Below are 19,859 nucleotides of genomic sequence, written 5' to 3' on the forward strand. Positions count from 1 at the left end.
AAATTTGGTCACTGTATTCATAAAAGACAACTCTTAAAACTGTGTAAGTCAATTCTCCCCCATGGTACATTGAGCTCATGGAATTATAATTTGTAATTTGGGAAAACAAAATTTACCTGCCTTCAAAATAAAGGTATGTCGTTTAAAGATGAAGTCAGCCTGAGTAAATATTCAGGTCTAGTGTATATAGCGGTACACTCTGAAGAAACAGTCAAACAATTATTTATGGTAGTTATAAACAGATCCCCATTTGTCATTTGTTTCATAAATCAGTTTAGAGCGTTGCTGATTGACTGTCGCCAAGGAATTTATTTTGAAAGTCATAATCGGAAGTTCTGTTTAATCGTAGTATTGGTAGTTTTATCCTGCAGTGCGCGTGCTGTGATGCAGGTGATAACCTGTCGCCGGTTGCCGGCAGACAGTCAGGAGCACTCTGTGGTGTCTTTCCTTTTCTACCGCAGTGTAACGCTAAACACCTCCACTTTAAGGATTTATATCAAAACCGAAAGACTTTACCGTCGGTGGGACTGTTCAATCTCAAAACCTGAGGCAGAGGACAATGTTTCTCCTGCAATACACGGGTAGGGAGGTCTAACTAACCTCACAGCATCAAACGCTACACATGAAGAGCAAATATAATATTCATGGAAAATGTCGTAAAAGTGCGCCATAGACTTCGTTACATGTCATGCCATTTTTCCCTAGTTATGCTAGTGTGTCCCTGTGTTACCCACTGAGTTTATTTTGGTAAAGAGTGTTATTTTAGCTAACATACATTCTCGTTTTTGTCACAGTCAGAGTTGTGAAGAGGTTCTGAATTCAGAATTTCACTTCAGTAAAACTATAAAAGTATCAAAATGTACTTAAACTACCATAAATGAAAGTACCAATTTTGCAAAAATGGCCCATTTCAGAGTCCTATTTTTGAATTAAGCGTACATCTCTTTAATTTTAGAACAGTTGACGGTACAGCTGATATTGATTACTTCATTGTCTGACAGTGCAACCTCTAAAGTTTTCCCTAGGGATCAATAGACTTAATTTACTTTCTTATATTGTAATTTTTTTCCTAATTGTGTTTTTTTGTCATCAGTTTAATTCAGCAGAGTGACCGATAACTAAAGTTTGCAAGGAATGTGGTGCAGTAAAAAGTATGGTAATTGAATCTGAAATGTAATGGGATAACAGTTTAAAGTAGCATGAAATGGAAGTATTCAGGTAAAGTACAACAAAATTGTCCTCAATTAAAGTACTTGAGTAAATGTACTTAGTAACTGTCCACCACTGATAAATTGACAGTTAACAGTGACCTCACTCTGGTCTAATTCATGATATATTTTTGTATTTTTCTGTGTTAAAGTGTTTAAACTTGCTTCATGATGCTCAAAAGTTTATATTCCTCCAGAACTCTATTACAGGATTAGGTTACTTCCTTTCATAATGAAATGCGTCTTGCTCATTTGACTTTATAATGTACTTTATCCCTTCTCTCATCCTATGAATGATAGGGAAAAGTGTGAACTAACTGTTGAAAAATCATTTGGTTTGGCTTAGATAGGGGTAAACAAAGTTTACTTTTATTGGGCTCTCCAGCCACAAATCTGATAGGCATGCATGGCTTGAGGATCTTAACCCCAGCACTGCCACCCGCCACCCCCAACCCCTTTTTTCCTTTGGATCACTCACTGAAATTTCACAACAACACATATAAGAGAACTTCCAGTTCAGGCCGTATCCAAGTAGATATGTGAAAGTAATGGGCACTTAGATATATTGATAAAACAGGCATGTTTATACTTTTACTCATTCACCTGTAACCCAGAGTTCACTCTGGAAATGAGTGGGCTCAGCCTTCATTTGCCTACTGGATTAAAGTCATCTAGGGTTTAAAGTGGAGTGCCACCGACTTTGTATTTCCCCCACATTTATTTCCTAATTTCCCTGTGATCCTTTAACTGTAGTAAGATAAAACTGTTTTCTGCCTGCACTGAGCAGTTGGGGGGGATCATACAATCCAAGTGCCTCCCACCAATAGGCTTACCAGCACCAGCTTTATTCCAACACTTTGTTCACCATTTTAGCTGCCTTTGGCTTGCAGAGCTGTAATTTATTTAGAACTTACTCAAGGTGGATGGATAAGTGCTCATAATTTGATGATTAGTTCCCCTCAGTAACTAGCTGGCCAAGTGCTGAGAATATGCAGACAAACCTTTGCTGAGGGAGCAGATGTATACACACAGCTGTGAAGGTTAGTCAGTCACACTGATGGCCTGTTGTAAATCCTGATGTTTGTGGACTTGATAGTATATTTGGAAGGCAAATGTTGCATCAAGAAGCTGGTGGATAACATTGTAGCACAGTGTTAAATTAAACTAGGGCTGCAACTAATAATCATTCCCATTATCAGTAAATCTGCTTGAAGGGGCACTCCACTGATTCTAGGTCAGTTTACTTGTCACATGGAGTACTACTCAGCCTGTACAAACAGTTGTTTAATGTCCTCTGCGGTTTGAAAGGAGTTATGTCAAATCTGAGAAAGTAACCCTGATGGAGAAGGCAAGCTTATATCAGAAAGCCTGTTACACATGGGGGGTGTAGAGTATGAAGAATGTGGACTGAGTAGGGATTGAGTAGTAGGGGAACAAAAACATGATTAATATCAGTATGGGGGAAAAAATCAGAATATTTCAGATGTGAGAATTTTATTCTTTCCTTTGTCATCAAAATGAATGATGAATTAATTGAGAAAATAATCTGCAGTTTAATTAATAATGAAAATTATTAGTTGCGACCCTAAAGAAATGAAACAGATGTTCCAGTTTGAGATGCTGGAACCAGTGATTGATTTGGAAATATTTGCTTGAAAATTAGTTTAAACAAGTAATTACTTGTCAAAAATGATTGCTCATTAATTTTCTGCATCAAAAGAAACCACCTCTAGAGCAGAATAGATTGAAGCGACATGGTGTGTAACTTCAACCCTGTCATCAGCTCATGTTGTGAAAAAGCAGATGAAGAGATTCCTAAAACGGGTGCTTTATGTTAATATTTCCTGAGTCCTCTCATGATGGAACAAAGTCTTTCTCACTCTCAAGAATGTGATGGGGTGACATCCTTGCATCCATCACTATAAGTGGAAGCTGAGTGGCCTCAGGAGCAACCATGGTTGAGTTAAGGTCTATCATTCCTTGTGACAGCCATTTACCTCCACACTGCACAGATCCCCCTCTCTGATCAATGAGCAGGACATTGTTGGATTGCCTTCAGGAGGGAGGGGCTGTCAGAGAGGGTTGACAGAAATACACAGGAATAGAGAGAGAGGCGGAAGAGATTGAAAGAGAGAGAAAGTACTGGATATCTGCTTTGTTTTCAGTTCACAGTGGCCCCAGGATAATGGTGCTAGTATAGCTAAATTAAAACACAACTGAATGCAGTGAGAGATATTGTAGAGTGAGACGAGATTTGTCAGCTTTGGAAAAATCTCCCTTTTAAATGAGGAAACGTAAGCTCGGTTTTGCTAACAATTCAGCAGTAAGTGTGTGTCTTTTAACAATGGCTACGGGGAAAAGAGGCAGCATAATGAAATGTGAAAATATGAGTCAGAGATAAAGGAAGCTCTCGTTCTGAGTACCTCTGGCAATATCACTGTTTGGGAATGGAGGATTCAAGAGGGTACGCTGCTGAAAGGCTGAGATACTCAGCTCTAGTAACCTGGTTATGGATCATTCAGCAGCACCTCGAAGGCCCGGGAAGATGTGAAGTCTCCTGGCTGTTTAACTCCTGAGCTAGGTCTCTGTAGCTGGGAGTTCCTCTTCATGTCCAGTCTTTGAGTGGTTTTGCCAGTGCAGTTATCGACAGCCAAAGGGTGAGGCTAAATAAATGATGCTGGCAAACTGTGTGCTTTGAACCCTTTGACTCTTTCTTATTGTCTCCACAGAGTTTCTTAAAGAAACAGTTTAGTGTTAGGAGACTGGTACTAGTCAGTAGTTAGACTAGAGGAATGACTTGTGTACATGTGTTACCTATGGTTATTCTATTAATACTTTTTATGTCATTGTACATGAGCACTATCTATGAAGTACTCTCTGACTGTGAGCATAACTATACAGTATTAACATAGTCAGAGTGTGGTGTTTACATGGACTCCACCTCACAGGGTTTTCACACTGTGCAGAGCAAGGCAAATATTATTATTATTATATATTATTATATATGATTTTTTAAGACTGGCAGTAATACACAGCACACTTTATATGACTTGAATAGGTTTTTTAAATTGTTGGTCTCCATTGGAAGGCCTGAGAAAAAGATCAAAAGACACTGAATTACACTCACATAATTAGAAATTGCATGATTACTCACTTATATTCAGTTACTCCTTTAGTGTTGAGCAACATATTTGTACATTCGTAGTTCAATGTTAACAGCCCACTAAAAATGTAGAATGTCATATGTATTATTGTCAGTTCTGATGGCCACTACTTTGTCATGATATTTGCATGTTTTCTTTCTGATATCACAGCTCCCTCCATTCGGCCAAAGCAGGTTTGTTTGGACAATCACTGATGGTGAAAAAGATTAAGAAAATGATGTGCTTACATGTGGAATATTGCCAGGTGTATGGTCAGCATAAAGCTATTGCTTTTCTGTCTATTTCTATCACTTTAACTGTAACAGAAAGTAACTTACTTCAACTTTCTTTTCCTGTGTCTGCACAAAGTGGCTCACCTCAACTCTTAGTGAGTTTTACCCTCAAGTCAGAGGGCAATTATTTGAAGCAGAATCTGAGGAATAGCTCAGAACTAAAGAGATGTATGAAGAAAGCAAAGCCATCATCGCATTTGGCTCTCAAGGATATATTTTCATAAAGCATTTATCCATGTGAAACCTTTTGCAGCTGTGTAATGACAGTCCTCTTTCTTTCAGTTGAGGTAGTAAGGCGTGTTGATGGCTTGTTTGGCACTAAATGAGTTTGTAATTTTCTCTCTGCCCCTCTTATAGTTTAGCACGTCATGCACATGCAAAAGCAATTGTCTGGAAAATTGTTTTTTTTGTTTTTTAAAAATTGTAGCGAAGTGCAAGAAATGTTGCTGTTATACCTGTGACATGTCAAAATTTGGTCCATAATGGTGCTTTTCCACAGTTACTACCACTGCAGTGGATAGCTGTGCCATTGAACACTATCACTGTGTATTCACACTCCTGACAACTTTGTTGATGGATTGCTCTTTCCTGCCTGATTGTGGGCAGCATGAGAGGCTGTGATTGCGTCCATGTAGTGGTTTCATGTAGCTACAAAGTTTTGATCAAGTGCGGTGGATCCTGCAGTTTTCCCTGTGTTTTGTTTCACCTTCATTGTGTGAGGTTGCTATAGTCGGTGGTGCTAATTAGATTGGATTTATTGGAACTGAAATGTTTAATTATTGATGGAGGCAAGTTGGCAACTGTTCCCTATTCATTGTTTTTACCACCTGTATTCGTGCTGTCTTTCAAATAGAAATAACAGGGTACCGGAAACCTTTGAAGGGCTGTAATCATCTTCATAAAGAAATCACCATAGAAGAGAAGCAAGGAAGCACAGACATCTGTTGATTGCAGATCAAGTGCAAAAAGGTTAGCTGTGCACATTTCTGAAACAACATGCTGAGTTTGGCCAAGTTTCTGAGCTCTGTCCAGACATATGAAGGCAAAGCAACTGCTACCATTACCATTAAGAGTTTAAATATATAGCTAATTATAATGAACAAATGGAACTTTTCTGCTGTACTGCTGCTAATGTTACTTGTAGAGCAGTTGAAAGAGTTTTTTTTTTTCACACACAGCATGTCTTTGAACCATTTTCAAGAATGTGATGAAAAGGAATAATAATACCTCACCAATTGTCAAGCTCTCCCAGTGGAAATTACATGCAAATATGGCAACAATAAAGTTAATAGAGGCAATATATTATGCAGCAGCAATTTTCTGTTGTGAAGTGTGATTTGACAGTCCTTTGGAGCATCAAAAAATAGTACAGTAGCTTTTATTTGGACAAACTGGGAATTCTTCAGCTACCCAGACATTTGAAATGTCCTCTCTTATAGACTAGTGAGTTATTCATCAAACAAATGATAAGTAAAAGTAAATAATGAAAGCATATTCAGATGAATAGCTCAAAGGGGGCCCACGGTATACAACAGTTGTTGCTATGCCAGTTCATTATCTTATATAATTAGAAAAGACTCTGCATTGGTCGAATTATAAATCTTCAAATCCAAATTTCAGAGTAGAATCCCCTGTATATTTTAATGGGAGTAACAGTCCCATAATACATACACTTTTGTAAAAACATACTGTTTTTATACTCTAACTTTTATACTCTCTGTCTCTGTACTCTGTCTGAGAGGTGTTGATTCTGCTTTATGGACATTTTAAGGCTGTAATTCATCCAGTGCTGTACTGGACTGTAACATACCACACATTTTTTACAACAATACAAATCATTTCAAATGGTTACATCATCTTCCAGTGCCAGAAACAGAAAAATTACTATGTCCATTAAAAATGGTGACAGAAATGTGCACAAAATGGCAACAAGGTTGAATGAGACTGACACAGCTGTGCAAGTTGTTTTTACGTTAACTTATGGAAAAAATAACTCCCAAATCAGCATATTTCATCAGTCAATGTGAATAATAAACAGTTCCTAGTAACCACCATTGCAACTGAACAAAATAAAACCCCCCTTTCCCAAACAGAAATTGTCTAACATGAACACAATTTTAAACTGAAAAATTAGGTCAAACAAAATGGCAACATACAATAATTTCCTTCCCCCATTTTGAGATAATTCTCTTATGGAAACAAATTACATACTTGTGACATGCAGGAGGATGCAAGGGTCTGTAGGTCTCCCATATTCATCTGCATTTTGTGAGTGACAGTTATTTCTGAAACATGACTATGCCACCATTTGCAGTCTGCACTTTTCTGCAACTAGCTCCTGGTTACAAAGCTACTTGTCTTGAATTATTTCCCAATGAATGAATTCTGCTGTAGCTTTATTTTTCTCTGATGTCTGTGTTTGAATATCCATTTGTGTCTGCCTACTTGTTCTCGTTGGCTGGCCTTGTCTTCCATGTGAGACATTCAGTAGATTCAGTAGTAGAAGTGGGATTTTTGTCGGTACCAGAAACCGTTCATTTGAAGAGCAGCATGAAGGATTTTGTGGTAGAATATCGTGAGTGTCAGCAGAATCAGCAGAAACTTGGCAGCCTGGAGGTGTTTTTGGATCAGCCCTGGTGCTCTGGGGCTCCACCGCCTGATTGATGGAGCTGTTTGTTCCTAATCACTTCAGAGATAAAGTACCACGCAAGGAACGTTGAAATTGGAACTAAGGACTCTGCAGCAGCAGGTGCACTAGCTACACCAGAGTTTGGGCAATAACTTCACATTGTCTCATTGCTTCACCACTCATGCTGTTTCTCCCTGTGGCTTGCTTTTATTAGGAAATGGCTGTTGTTTTAGCTTGTCACTTATGTCCAAATGTCTGTGTTTGCCAGAAACCCCATTTGGGACAGTCTGCTTGTTCAGCTTTGTGACCTTTTTGAGGTTCACAAAGCTGAGCAATCAGTATTATGTAGTGACTTACCTAATTCAGTGGACTGGTCCATTTTAGTGAAGCTGGTATCAGTTCAGTTAGAGAGTTTGTGTGGTAAATCAATATGCAATCCAGAAATGTTGTATATGCAAACAATCCCTATTGAGTTTGAAGGGGTCAGATTGACAACAGTAACAAAAAGCTGAATAGAGAAAGCTAATTTATGATAACAACGCAGTGGAGTAAGGTAAAAAAGAAAGAGGAAAAGGTAATGTTCTGCCTTGGAATGGTGGATATAGAAAAATAGGTAGACGTGACATGGAAGAGGCTGGATTAGACTGTTCACCAGGGAGCAGCTCTGTGATTACACCTCAGCGGATTTTTTATTTCTGTTCTCACATATCATCTTGAGAAAGGAGCTCTCACTCTGCTACATCAATATCAGGATTCACCTCAGCCTGTCAGTATAAGCCCCTGTGTGGTAGGAGGGATAGACTGAGCCAGAGATGGATTGATAGATTCCACCTGAATTGCGAACATAAAACGGCCACATCCCAACTAAACGCCATGCCTCCTGTTGACTGTGCTGTTTTAAAAATGTGAAAACCTGAACCGCTGCGTCTCAGAATGGAGGCTGTGCAGGAAAACTGTTGTCATTGCAGCAGAGCGGCGACCCTGTAAGCAGTATTACTCTGACTATCGCCTTCACCGCACTGTGGCCTCTCTCAAGAGACAAAGTGATGCTGAGATTTTGCTGTGATTCTGGCATATTTCTCTTTCCAGCAATGCCAGGATAAACAATTGGAAATAGCACAACACAGGCTATGATGAATTACTGTAGGGATGGAGCACACTACATCAGAATGCCCATGTCCACTGCCTGCTGCTGTACAGTGGATGGAGAGTACAGTATACATGGCAATTTATACATTTATCTCAAATGTATCTATCCACACCAACTCTGAGACATCAACAGGTGATCCATTAGAACTGTGATTCTTTGAAGAGACACACAAACCTCTTTGTAGATGATGCACACACCTCCAGAATCTCAGCAACGTGCCATGTTGGAACTGAGAATCAAGCAAGCGGATTGGTTGTTTTAGCTCCTGGTGGGAGACAAGTTTGTAATGAAACAGAAGAAACTTACAGATTGGAAAGCATTCATGTCTCCAACATAATAGCCATAGGATGCCTTAAGGGGCATTGATTACAGCATTAGGATGAACAGGCACATGAACACTTGCATGACACCAAAATAGCTTGAACAAATGAAAAACAAACATAATGGCGAATGAGAGGAGGCAGACTTTTGAGCCAAGTATATCAATAGTGTGGCTAAAGCTCTGTGGGTGCTTGGTGATTCTTGTCCTTAGGGGCAGTCTGGCATTGCATAAAGAACATCCCACATCCTACATTTCACTGAAAGAGAGCAGATTTTTATTTTCCTCCTGGACGTCAAATCACCATGGAAAGGTTGTTTGTGGGATCAAACCCACTTCAGATTAGGAGCTTTGTTTATTTTAGAATTACTGAAATATAGATGAACCTCATGGCAGCTTGGTAATTTTCCATTTACCTGAGAGGGCTTTTTCTGGGAATCATATATTGGGATTTTTGTCCTGTTTGCGGTAAACATCCTCACTCTGACAGACCCCCAGTGTGCAGACCCCTTCATAAACACAGAAGAAGCTCTATCTAATATGTCATTTTGAGCAGTGATGAAGGATACACTGTGTGAGCTCAAAAGAAGCCTTGTACCTGAGTGTTTACCCCGCTGAGCTTGGCCAGAGTCAGGCCCCTGCTGTTTGGATAACTCTGTGGATTTTTGTGCGTTCAGCACATCTCACTGACCAAAATTTGTTAGGTTGCTTTTTTAGAAGTCTTCTTTAGGAGTGGATTGTGGTCAGCATTTATAAGGAAGAGATACATCACTGGTGTAACATTTCAAGAGGAAAGCAAAACAGCTTCCATTTGAGTTGTTAATGTGTTGCTCTGTCTATTTCTGATCTGTAAAATGCACTTGAAAATCAGAGATTCTCTTTCACAACAGCATTTCTCTTTGTCCAGACTATTTTCACCTTTTATTACTTTCTTAGACCCTCTAATTTGCTTGGCTCGACGTAAATCAGCACCATTTTGTAAGCTGTTTGCTTTGGTAGCTGTGTGGTGTTTATCTGTACTTGGTGTATTTGCTTACTTTTGTATCTCTGCTCATAATCACTCTCTCTTATCAAGGATATCTTATAGTGCACATAAAAATAATTTCTGTATGAGGTTTGATACACATGCTGCAGTCTAGTCCCCTGAAGTCTTGAGTACTTTTTCACAGTGCATTGGTTAGGGAAGGTGATAAGTGCAAACAGCTGCTGGTGATAAAACATCCCTTAAACTAACTTCCAACCAATAAATTAACAGAAAAGTTGTCTACTGACACTGTACCTTAAAACTATCCTTTTTAATTAAGTTTTACTTTGAAGTCTATTTGTTTTAAGTCATTGATTAAAAAAGGTATAAAAAGTCAGAAAGTAGATTTTGAAATTTAGCAGCTTTCACTCCAGTATGGTCAAAATGTACTTACCTGTAACTCCAGGGGTGTTTCTCTGTGAGGCTGTCGTGCAATATTCTTCTAAAACATCTACTAAAGAAAATTATAACATAAAGATGGAAGCAACAACAATCCATTGAAAGACATCAGCTCCTATGGTTCCTGTCAGGGCTCATTTATTCACTTCTCATGGTTATATGAGTCCTTGCAGCCTTTTCACCATGTGAATTCTCATCTACATTCACATCCCCTCCTCTGCCTGTGGCTCTGCATCCAAACACCTTCCCGTTGGGGTTTTCTGTCTGCATTTCACTGCACCCCTCATTGATTTGGCCTCGTCTGTGAGCTGAGGAGATCTCCACCTGGGTCAGCCCAATCTGAATCCCACTTTAGGCTGCAGGCTGCAGGTCTCAAATAGTTCAGATGCCCCCTCTGATTATTTTCTGAGCCTGAGGAAATAAAAACAGTGTGATGAAATAAAATTACTCTTTTACTGTATGTGGAGAAACTGTCAGTGTCTTCCTCAGTGCACTTGGCCTTTTGGCAAGATGTTTGCTAGCACAGCAGGAAGTAAGATGGAGAAAACAGCAACATCAAAGCTCTGACGTCAAGTTACCCATTTGGCGCTGGCAGACAAGACAAACTACGATAAAAATACTGCACACTGTTCCTTATATTGGACCAGAATTTAATTAGATAAATTATAACTGACTGAAATAGAGCTAAAAAATAATCTGTTTGCCAGAGGCAGGAGGGAAGCTAACGAACAATGACACTCACACAGTGGGATTCTGTCCTTTTCCTCCCTTTGTCCCACCTCTCCTCCTCCTACACTCAGTCTTTTCTCCTTTTATTTCACCACACTGAACATTTTGTATCAAACTGGCCTGACCGTGGCCTCCTGCAGGTGACAGTTGCCCATGGATCTGAGTCATCATCACTACATTCCTACATATCATTTCACTGGTCCTTTTTGATGATGTGCTCCACTTCTCTATAGTGTAAGAATGTGTGCTAAAGTAAGTGCAGTTTGCTCCGTAATTTCCAGTGTATCCATGGAAATGCTCTCCAAGCAGACCTTGGAGTCCTTGCTCCCTAAGGAGCATCACAGCTGCAGTGGACAGCTCCCACTGTGCTGCAGCTCCAGTGGAGATAATCTCCCTGTCAGCAGCCTGTCTCTCTCCCAGATGTCAACTGATGCCAACTGTTGTGTACCTGCAATTTGCACTCTCACAGTGCTGTCAGCGAGCGCTCAATTCACAATTTTAGCGTTCTATCACATGCCAGACTCACTGCATATATTTGTGTGCCTCAGTGTTTGGCCCATGAATGCAGGAAGGTGTGAATGTGTTTATTGACTCTCTTAGTGTAGGTGTTTTATGTTGCAATTTAATAGGAATAAATTACCAGTATCATTTTGAAGAATTAGTATAATTAAAGAGAACAGTCCATAGATGGGAAGATGGGCAGCTTCCACACTTAAACAAGAATTTAGTGCCATGATATCTGCTCTGTGAAGCTGTACTTGACAAAGTGGTGATTGGATAATGTTTACCATCTTCAGCATCTTGGCATAGTGGATTACTGTAGCATACTAACATTTATCCTTATTTGTCCTGATGATGGTGCTAGGAGGGAAGTTTGGATTCCCAGAGTGAGTCAGTTCACTTTGAGGGGACCATGAATGTCCGTACCAGATTTCATGGCAATCCATCCGATTGTTGTGGATATACGCAAAACTGCAAAATATCAGGTTTGTTGTAGCAAGCGCTAGAGGAAATGTCAGCAGTTTCCATCATCTAGGGACCATTAATTTGGGTATATTCAATGGTAATTTATTCAATAGTTGTTGAGATATGCATCTTATGTCCTTAAGTGTTACTTTATGGTAGCTTACATGTTTTTTGTTCATAATATTGGAATGGCACTTCTGTCCTAATGATCCATGAATGTCTTTGATGGAGTAATGGGCTGTACTGTAAAGGTGATGCTATAAAGTCAGTGTTCAGGGTTCCTGTCCTGGGTGCTGCATGTTGTTCCCTGTGAAAGCTGACTCTTTGTTGACAGATGCCAGCAGCAGCTGACTTACATCATGGCACTGAACACACCCATTACAGAGAGGAAGGTAATTGGATTCACAAATCAGCTGACAGCTCCAGGTTTATAGTGGCATTGGGCTTTATGGGTAATATTTCAGGGACTGTTGGGTGGTTTGTCAGAGGTAGTTTGTAGGTAGCAAAGGAAGCCCATGAGTAAACACCAGGGAGCATCAGCATTCATTTCTTACCTTTTGTAGAGCTTTTACTGAGCAAAAACCACCAGTGAGCAATGAGTCACTGTGATACCACTCATCCCCAAAGAACTAAGCCCTGCATCATTGACTGGAATGATACATGCTTTTGAAGGCAATTAAACCTTTGACATGTTGTCTAAAATGAAGACCAGGCTAAGTAACATCTGATGAGTTTCACCAAATCCTCTTAAAACAAATAGAATTCAAAACAGCATTAATTGAATCATTTGTTTGGGTCAAATTACAAATATGCCACAGGATCTCATGAATCATTTGCCCCTCTTCTTGTTGTAGTGCAATAACAAGCTCTGTTCATTGACAGAGTCAACTGAGCTGGGAAGATGAAAGACATCAAACGGTATGTATGTTATCCACTGAGTTTTTGTACATCATAAAACCTGAGGCCATCTGAACTGAATGGTGAGGTCAGAACATATGGCTTGGCACAGTATGAGGCGACCCGTTTCTCACCCCATCTCTGTCTTGTGCTCTTTATTATGGCAGAGTGAGCAGAGTCTTTTCTTGCTGCTAGAAAAATACTGGTACTGCTTTTCCTGGGTCACAGGAGAAGAAAATGCTTTGATGTGAGAAGTAGCCAAAGAGTCCAGCTGCATCTTTTCAGATGTTCATCCCTCATCCTTCTTTTCTCTGTGCTGCTGACACCGGTCCAAACAAGAGCCATCATGGTGGAGAGGAATGAGGATTAATTGTTTTTCTGCAGGTACAGAGGGCAGTCACAGCGGTCTGCTTTACTGGGCCCCCATTGAGATTCCATATGCAGGGTGAAATCTGTTTCTTTTCATCCCGAGTTGGCCTGAGCGTGTTTGTCTTCACTCTGGACTGAAAAAGAAAAGCTCCAGAGAACCACACACTGTGGCTTGCCTCCCAGTAGAAGGAGCATCCAAACCCAGAAATTATGCCATCCACTTGGCCTAATGAAATCTGCAAACATTTAGATAAAGTATTAGATTACAGTGGGATTGTTGTTATTGTTGGAGACATCAGGTCTTCAGTGCCTCAGTCTGCCAGTGTGTGAGAATGACCTTTCCTTCAAGAATATCTTTTGTTACGAAGCGACCTGGTCTCAGGCTGGATTCAATAAAAAGATATAACTTCAGCACTTTCAGTTCAGGATATCTGTGTGCTTGCATATAGCTAGGCCTTGAGGGCACTGCTTTGCTTACTTGGTCAACTTGCTACTGTGTTTTCCCTTTTTCAATTTCTGCTTGTCCTTGCAGTGAAGATTGGTTTGTGACAGTTCCAAGATAAATGGCTTATGTCTCACAGAACATATTTTATTTTGCTATGTCCAGTATATCATGCCAATAAATCAACAGTATGTGTGTAACCTCCCCTGCTGTTGCCAGCAGTGCTTGGGTGTGCCAGATTTGGTCAACAGCTGAATGATAGATTCCCTTTCTGAAGGCCACAGGAATATGTGGGTGTTGCCGAGCTGATTTATTAAAGACAAAACAGAATGTGAGTGGAGGAGTTTCGTTACTGATGGGGTCTTGAATGATATCTGCTGTTGCTGCTGGCAGATATGGAGGGGGTGATGTCACTGTAGGTGTGCATGGGATCGTCTGATTGGATGGACTGTCAAAAGTCGATGCAAATGCTGCAGGATACAAACAGCAACCAAGTCGCTCCTTCCAGGAGGGATTTGCACTCCAAGCAAAAGCATTTTGCCTCCATAGTCTAACAATCTCCTCATCCATACTAATCTCTATATCCTTATTTCTAGTGATCAGTTTTATACTGTAACAGCATTGCATACAGGCTTAAATCCCACTTCCATATGATGACTATGTATCATTGCCAGCAGTAATTCAGTTCTTCATGTTAAAATCAGAGCAGAGGATTCACATTCTTAATTGGATATAAACTTAATATATAATGCAAACATAATTGGATGAGTTGGAAACTCTGCTATGGCCCTGACACATTTTTGCTCAGTCAATAAAATATTTAAAGCCAAAGATTGTTTCAGTTCAGCTTGATCGTGTAATGCTGTCCCTTGCATTTACATCAAAGCTTTCATTAGTGAGACTCTACTCTTATCTCTGCACGACATCTGCTACATGGGAATATCTTTAGGGCTTCCACCCTTACAAGGTACAGCAATGATATCCATCTGTACTCTAGCATTCTATAGTATGACTACAGATGGTTGTGACAGTAGGCTGCTGCAGTGTTGGGCAGCACCCATGGGTGTATGTGTATACTTTTTTGAATGTAAAAAAAACAATGGTGTGTGTGTTTGCTCTGAAAGGTTTACTGTGTGTTAGTGTGTGTGTGTGTGTGTGTGTGTGTAAGTGTGTAAGAGAAGGACATGTGCGCTAATTCATACATTTATACTCTTAACTCAGTATTGCATCTTTGGATTTAAAGCCTCACATCTGTTACTCCCTATGGTACTTCAGTATTCATACTGCTCCTTAAATTCAATTAGCCTGGTGTTCACCGCATAGACAGACACACACACACACACACACACACACACGCACACGTGCGCATGCACATGCACACGCACGTATATATACCATACTGCAGATGACCTTCAGCTTGCCAAATGCCTGTGTGTACACTGTAATAGCTGCACTGGAAAGCAAACGCTGAGGTTGTGACAACTCCACATCAATCACCTACAATGGGATTAAATGTTTTTGTTTTCCTGTTGAAAAAGTGAGGAAAAAGATGAAGGATAGATGAGGGGGAAGATAAGCAAAGGATTTAGCATACTGTAGCTCAGTGAGGTATGCTCAATGCCGTATGCTCATGCTGACTGTTAACTCCCACATTGCAATCTGGCCAATAGTTGGCAGTGTCAGAGTGCTCCTGGTTTTCCATCCTGGTGCTATGAACAGATGCTTAAAGGAACAGTCTGACATTTTTGGAATTACATTTATTCCCTTTTCTTGGTAGTTAGAGGTGAAGACAGACTGACAGAGGTCCTTATGCTGAGCTGTCTGAGACCGATATCAATCTTGTCAGCAGACATATTAATTTTCATATTGTTGTAACAGCAGTTTGTAGATATGTCATAATATTTGAATTTTTTTTTTTTTTAGATAGATTCATTTGTAGTGTTTTTTATGACTTTAATGATTGGATGGATGGAATTTACTATTTTGAAATATTGAATGTTTTAGCAGGTGATTGTCCAAATATAGCAAATGGGAATCATGAGGTTAGGTCCACCCAAATTATGTATAAGCCACTATATTGAAACATGAAAAATCTTACCAGTTTATTCTCAGGTGCATCACCATTTTAAAAGATGTTGGACACTTTAGCCTAACCTTTTATTGGAGAAAAAAAGACAGAGTAAATCTGATGTGTACATAAAATTTGCATTAAAATGAAACCAGAAAGGAACAGAGCTCTAAAGGTGGAAACTATTGAACCAGTACACAATAAGGAGGACTGCCTCCAGAGCAGCGGTGTTTTAGATGAACCACAGTGATTTATTACATCACTGATATAATAAATGTTTGCTGAGTTTCCAGGTCATTTGCCACTTTGGCTGTAAAAGTGGGCTTCTGACAAATAGCATGCAGCTTACATTGATTGCAGGTATCAATAATGAAGGACATTTTACCGTTGCTTATTAAAAGTGCTGAAATTATTTCATAGAATTTCTGACAGTGATTGATCTAATACACTGTGTTGCACCCGTATTACCTTCCTTGCAGCACCGAGGTAAGATGAGATGACTTTGTGGATCTTTTCACAGCCTCAATGCGATGACACCCCTTCATATCAATAGAAAGTATGCCTACTGTGCCTTAATTCTGTTGCAATGTACCTTTTATAATAATTTGTTTCCTCTGAGTAATCTGAGTAAGGCCCAACAATTTTAGTGGTGCCAAATTGAAAACTTGCCATTATCTTTTGGATGCCAGAGTTAACAGAATGGTTGATAGCTCCATCATTTATAAATATTTGAATTCATGGTAATATTGATTTAGTGTAATTATACTACATATTTCAGTAATTAAAGTGATCAAGAACGGTTAAACATTTTACGGAGGGTTGACTCAAAAAATAGTTTTTTCTCCCATACACAGAGGCACTCTGCACAAGATCACATAAGACTGCATTGAATACAGTGTCTCATCTTCATTAATAATTAAATATAACGTGAACAATGCCAGACTATTCAGCATACTATGTTGAGATTGCACTATGTTGCACAGGTAATCAAGATAAATGGTACGTCTATCTGCTGCAAGACTGCAGCCAGACCATTGTTTTTTTTTTTTGGTATTGACACATCAAAGCTGATTTGACCACTAAGGGGAAGAAAGACTGAACTCACAGAAACACAGCCTTTTATCACTGAATTATCAATTTATGGAAAAAAAAAGTTAGTAAACAGTTGTGTACTTACACATCCAGAGGACTGAGAGTAACATGGGGATACTATTGCAGTAATATTTCTGGCTACTTAATGATTTTAAACCTGCCTGTTTTCCTCCCCTGGTTTGGTCTATCAGCTCTTGAGAAAAATATTTTAGTGTTCAGCTTTCTTCATGCTCAAATTTCATCACAGATCATTGATTTACATCAGCTCTGCTGTTTTGTGGTGGGTAGGTAGGGTATACTTGATCTGCCTGAGTGTGTTTTTTGCAGATGATGATAGAAAGGTTGGTGAAAGACAGAAAATGAGCTAAAAGTTGGTTGAATGTCGTTCTCAGTGGGCTGTTTTGTGAAATGTAGATTTAAAATCATGACATTTTCACTGTCCACAAAATACACTGTTACAGTGTATACACTGCTTACCATAGCTGTTCATTATTTGAGTTGGTTCTATCAGTTGCACCTGTATATACAGCATAATGCTGGTTTAATTTGTTGACTTTGGCAAATATCCAAGACCATAAGTATAACTTTGAAAATTGCAAGGCAATTTAATGTCTGTAACAATGTTTCCTTGCCTCTGGTTGATCAGCCAAGTGTATTGTTTGCTACAGTCTCCGGAGAAGGCACACCTCTCAGCTGATGTGGTTTTCAAGTTAGCTCTTGTTGCATAGGGGGCAGTCCCTCCTCCAGGCTCCACATCTGTTCACAGCAACTTGTCGAGGGGGAATCCTATTTTTGTCTCTGGAATTTTCTCAACGAAGTGTTAAGGTTCACTTGTGTCAAATGGAAATCCCTCGATATAATGTTAAGCTCAGTTGTATTAAGTGCAGTAATTTCTCCATATGAGTGTGGACATGTTAAAAGAACAGTAATAATTAAATACACATGACTGAAGAAGTTTGATCATGTTGCATCTTCATGAGGAATGCCTTTCTAATTAAAAAGTCAGCAGACCTCCAGGCAGTAGATGCTGGCTCATTGTTTTCTCTCATCTAATCTCTCTGTAAGACCAGATAATTAATGGTGGTGTGGCAAGGGAGCCCACAACCATTAATGGAATGGATTCAGCTTGTTTACCCAACTTACTCCTTGTCCTGTACTTTCTTAATGAGGTAGTGGGCAAGGGCAAGCCATCACCATGGTTATCAGTCACATGGGGCTGTGGCATCAGTCAGGAGCTCCTTGTAGACAATCACAAAGCTCAAGAGAGGGATAATGGCCATGGACTATATTTGATGGCATGCAGGGAATATCTCAGTGGGCCAGAAGCTGGAGAGTAATGACATAACTATTCTCCATTAGGATTAGCTTTGACACAGTGCTGTAATTATCCAACATTCTTGTTATTGGTTCATTTTAGCTATAATTACATAAATAAGAACGTACATCAAGGAATAATAGTTTTAAGTACATACCGGATTTCCTTTTGACCAGGGTCTTTATTTACCTCAGCTGTAGTGTAACAGGCCTTTATTTGCAGCAGGCTTCGAGTAGCAGCAGGCCTTTATTTCTAATTTCCACTGATAAGTATAATTGGTCATATTTTAGTTTGCCCTGTTAAAGTCACTGCATTACACTATTAATACAAACTCAACACTTCCTGTAACCATTTCAAATTATAGTGTTTCAGTGGACAGAAACCCCTCATTTCTTTACAGGGCTTTTATTGTGAAACATTTGCAGGCATACCAACAACTGCAGGACAGGTTTAAAGGACAACAAAGCAAAGTGGATACACACATACACATACAGTGACTGAGACAGAACAATAATACTTAAGATGACTAATCCAAAACAACATGTGGCATGATTATATTGTTGAATTTATTAGCTTAATGTGGTAGAAATGTACATAATGCTCAGCTGGCATACACATTTCCCAGCTTGTATTTTGGGGCTGGTCTTATTTGTTTGTGCTGACCACGCCCCCAGCTATTATGGGAGACCTGCCCTTAATCAATTACTTGTTTTTATTGCGGGAAAAAAGTAGTCATTTTGTTTGAGAGAAGTAAGACGTAAGATTTGACAATGTTTGTGATCAAATCAAAACACTGGGAGCAGTGGATTACCATACATTGTTTATTCTACCAAATTGATGGACCCATTCATTCAGTATGTGTTTGTTGACAAGTGACAAGGTTGTTTCCAGAATGCCATCAACTCGTCCGGTCAGACATTTAGCCTGCAGGTAAACAGACCAGTGTGGAGATGAGAGATGTGCCCAGGGCACACTTGCTCCTGTGGGGAGCTTGCTATTCAAATCCCCCCACAGAACAACTAGTTGACAAAAGCCTTTGAAGAGATGAGCTGTCAGATGCCTAGACAGTCTTACATTAGTCCTCAACCCATCTGAAAGATAGGAGAATACACAGAATCTATAAAATATGATTAGTAGGAAAAGAGCAGTACCTTACTTGTGTGGCCAATAAACCATGGTTTGTCATGATAGGTGCGTTGCAACTATATCAGAGCATAATGAGTAGGTGGCTGTAGCCTGAATGTTAGGGAGATGGGCTCATTGTCAAATGAATGTGGAGAAAGTGAATAAGATCCCCCTTTTTTACCACAGTGGTCACTACTAATATAGCCTAGGGGAAGGTTATTTTGCCCGTGTTTCTCTAGTGGAATTGCTCAGTGAGCAACGCTAGGAGAGAGTAATTGCTTTGGGCAAATCCCAGGTGTGAATGCCTATTATTACACTATATAGCTATAACTAACCATAGATGTGAACCCAAGAGATGCTGAAAAAGAACTTTAAGATCAGGCATTAGAGCATGTCTCATACAATAGCAGTAATTTATTTATGTGATCAAAAAACACAAATGCTTTTTGCATTCAGGGCTCAATTCTTTGCTAATGATTCTTCTATTCAGATAAATAAACAAAAACATTATGTAGCTCTTAAGCAGTGCTTTCAATGCATTTCCAAAGTATTATGGCTTTTGAGGATCAAACCTGTCAAGTAAAATTATTTAAAATTATCATCCTGGTACTAGTGAAGAAAATATGCCTAATATTATACAGCAGTGGTGTAAAACAGTTCACAAGGTTCAGGACTTTTAAGATGTGGTGAG

General features: G+C 39.5%; 1 protein-coding gene across 1 annotated transcript in view; it reads left to right on the forward strand.

Moving 5' to 3' along the window:
• The first annotated feature begins 379 nt into the window (after positions 1–379).
• The window catches only part of LOC108895356 (ecto-NOX disulfide-thiol exchanger 2), a 143,857-nt gene continuing 124,377 nt past the window's right edge, over positions 380–19,859 (forward strand). Inside the window, exon 1 of the mRNA XM_051072503.1 lies at positions 380–581. Within this exon, the coding sequence (XP_050928460.1) occupies positions 560–581 (22 nt within the window). The 5' untranslated portion in view covers positions 380–559. The remainder of the gene's footprint in view (positions 582–19,859) is intronic.

The sequence above is a fragment of the Lates calcarifer genome, linkage group LG8 (genome assembly GCF_001640805.2).
Source record: "Lates calcarifer isolate ASB-BC8 linkage group LG8, TLL_Latcal_v3, whole genome shotgun sequence".
Taxonomy (NCBI): domain Eukaryota; kingdom Metazoa; phylum Chordata; class Actinopteri; family Centropomidae; genus Lates; species Lates calcarifer.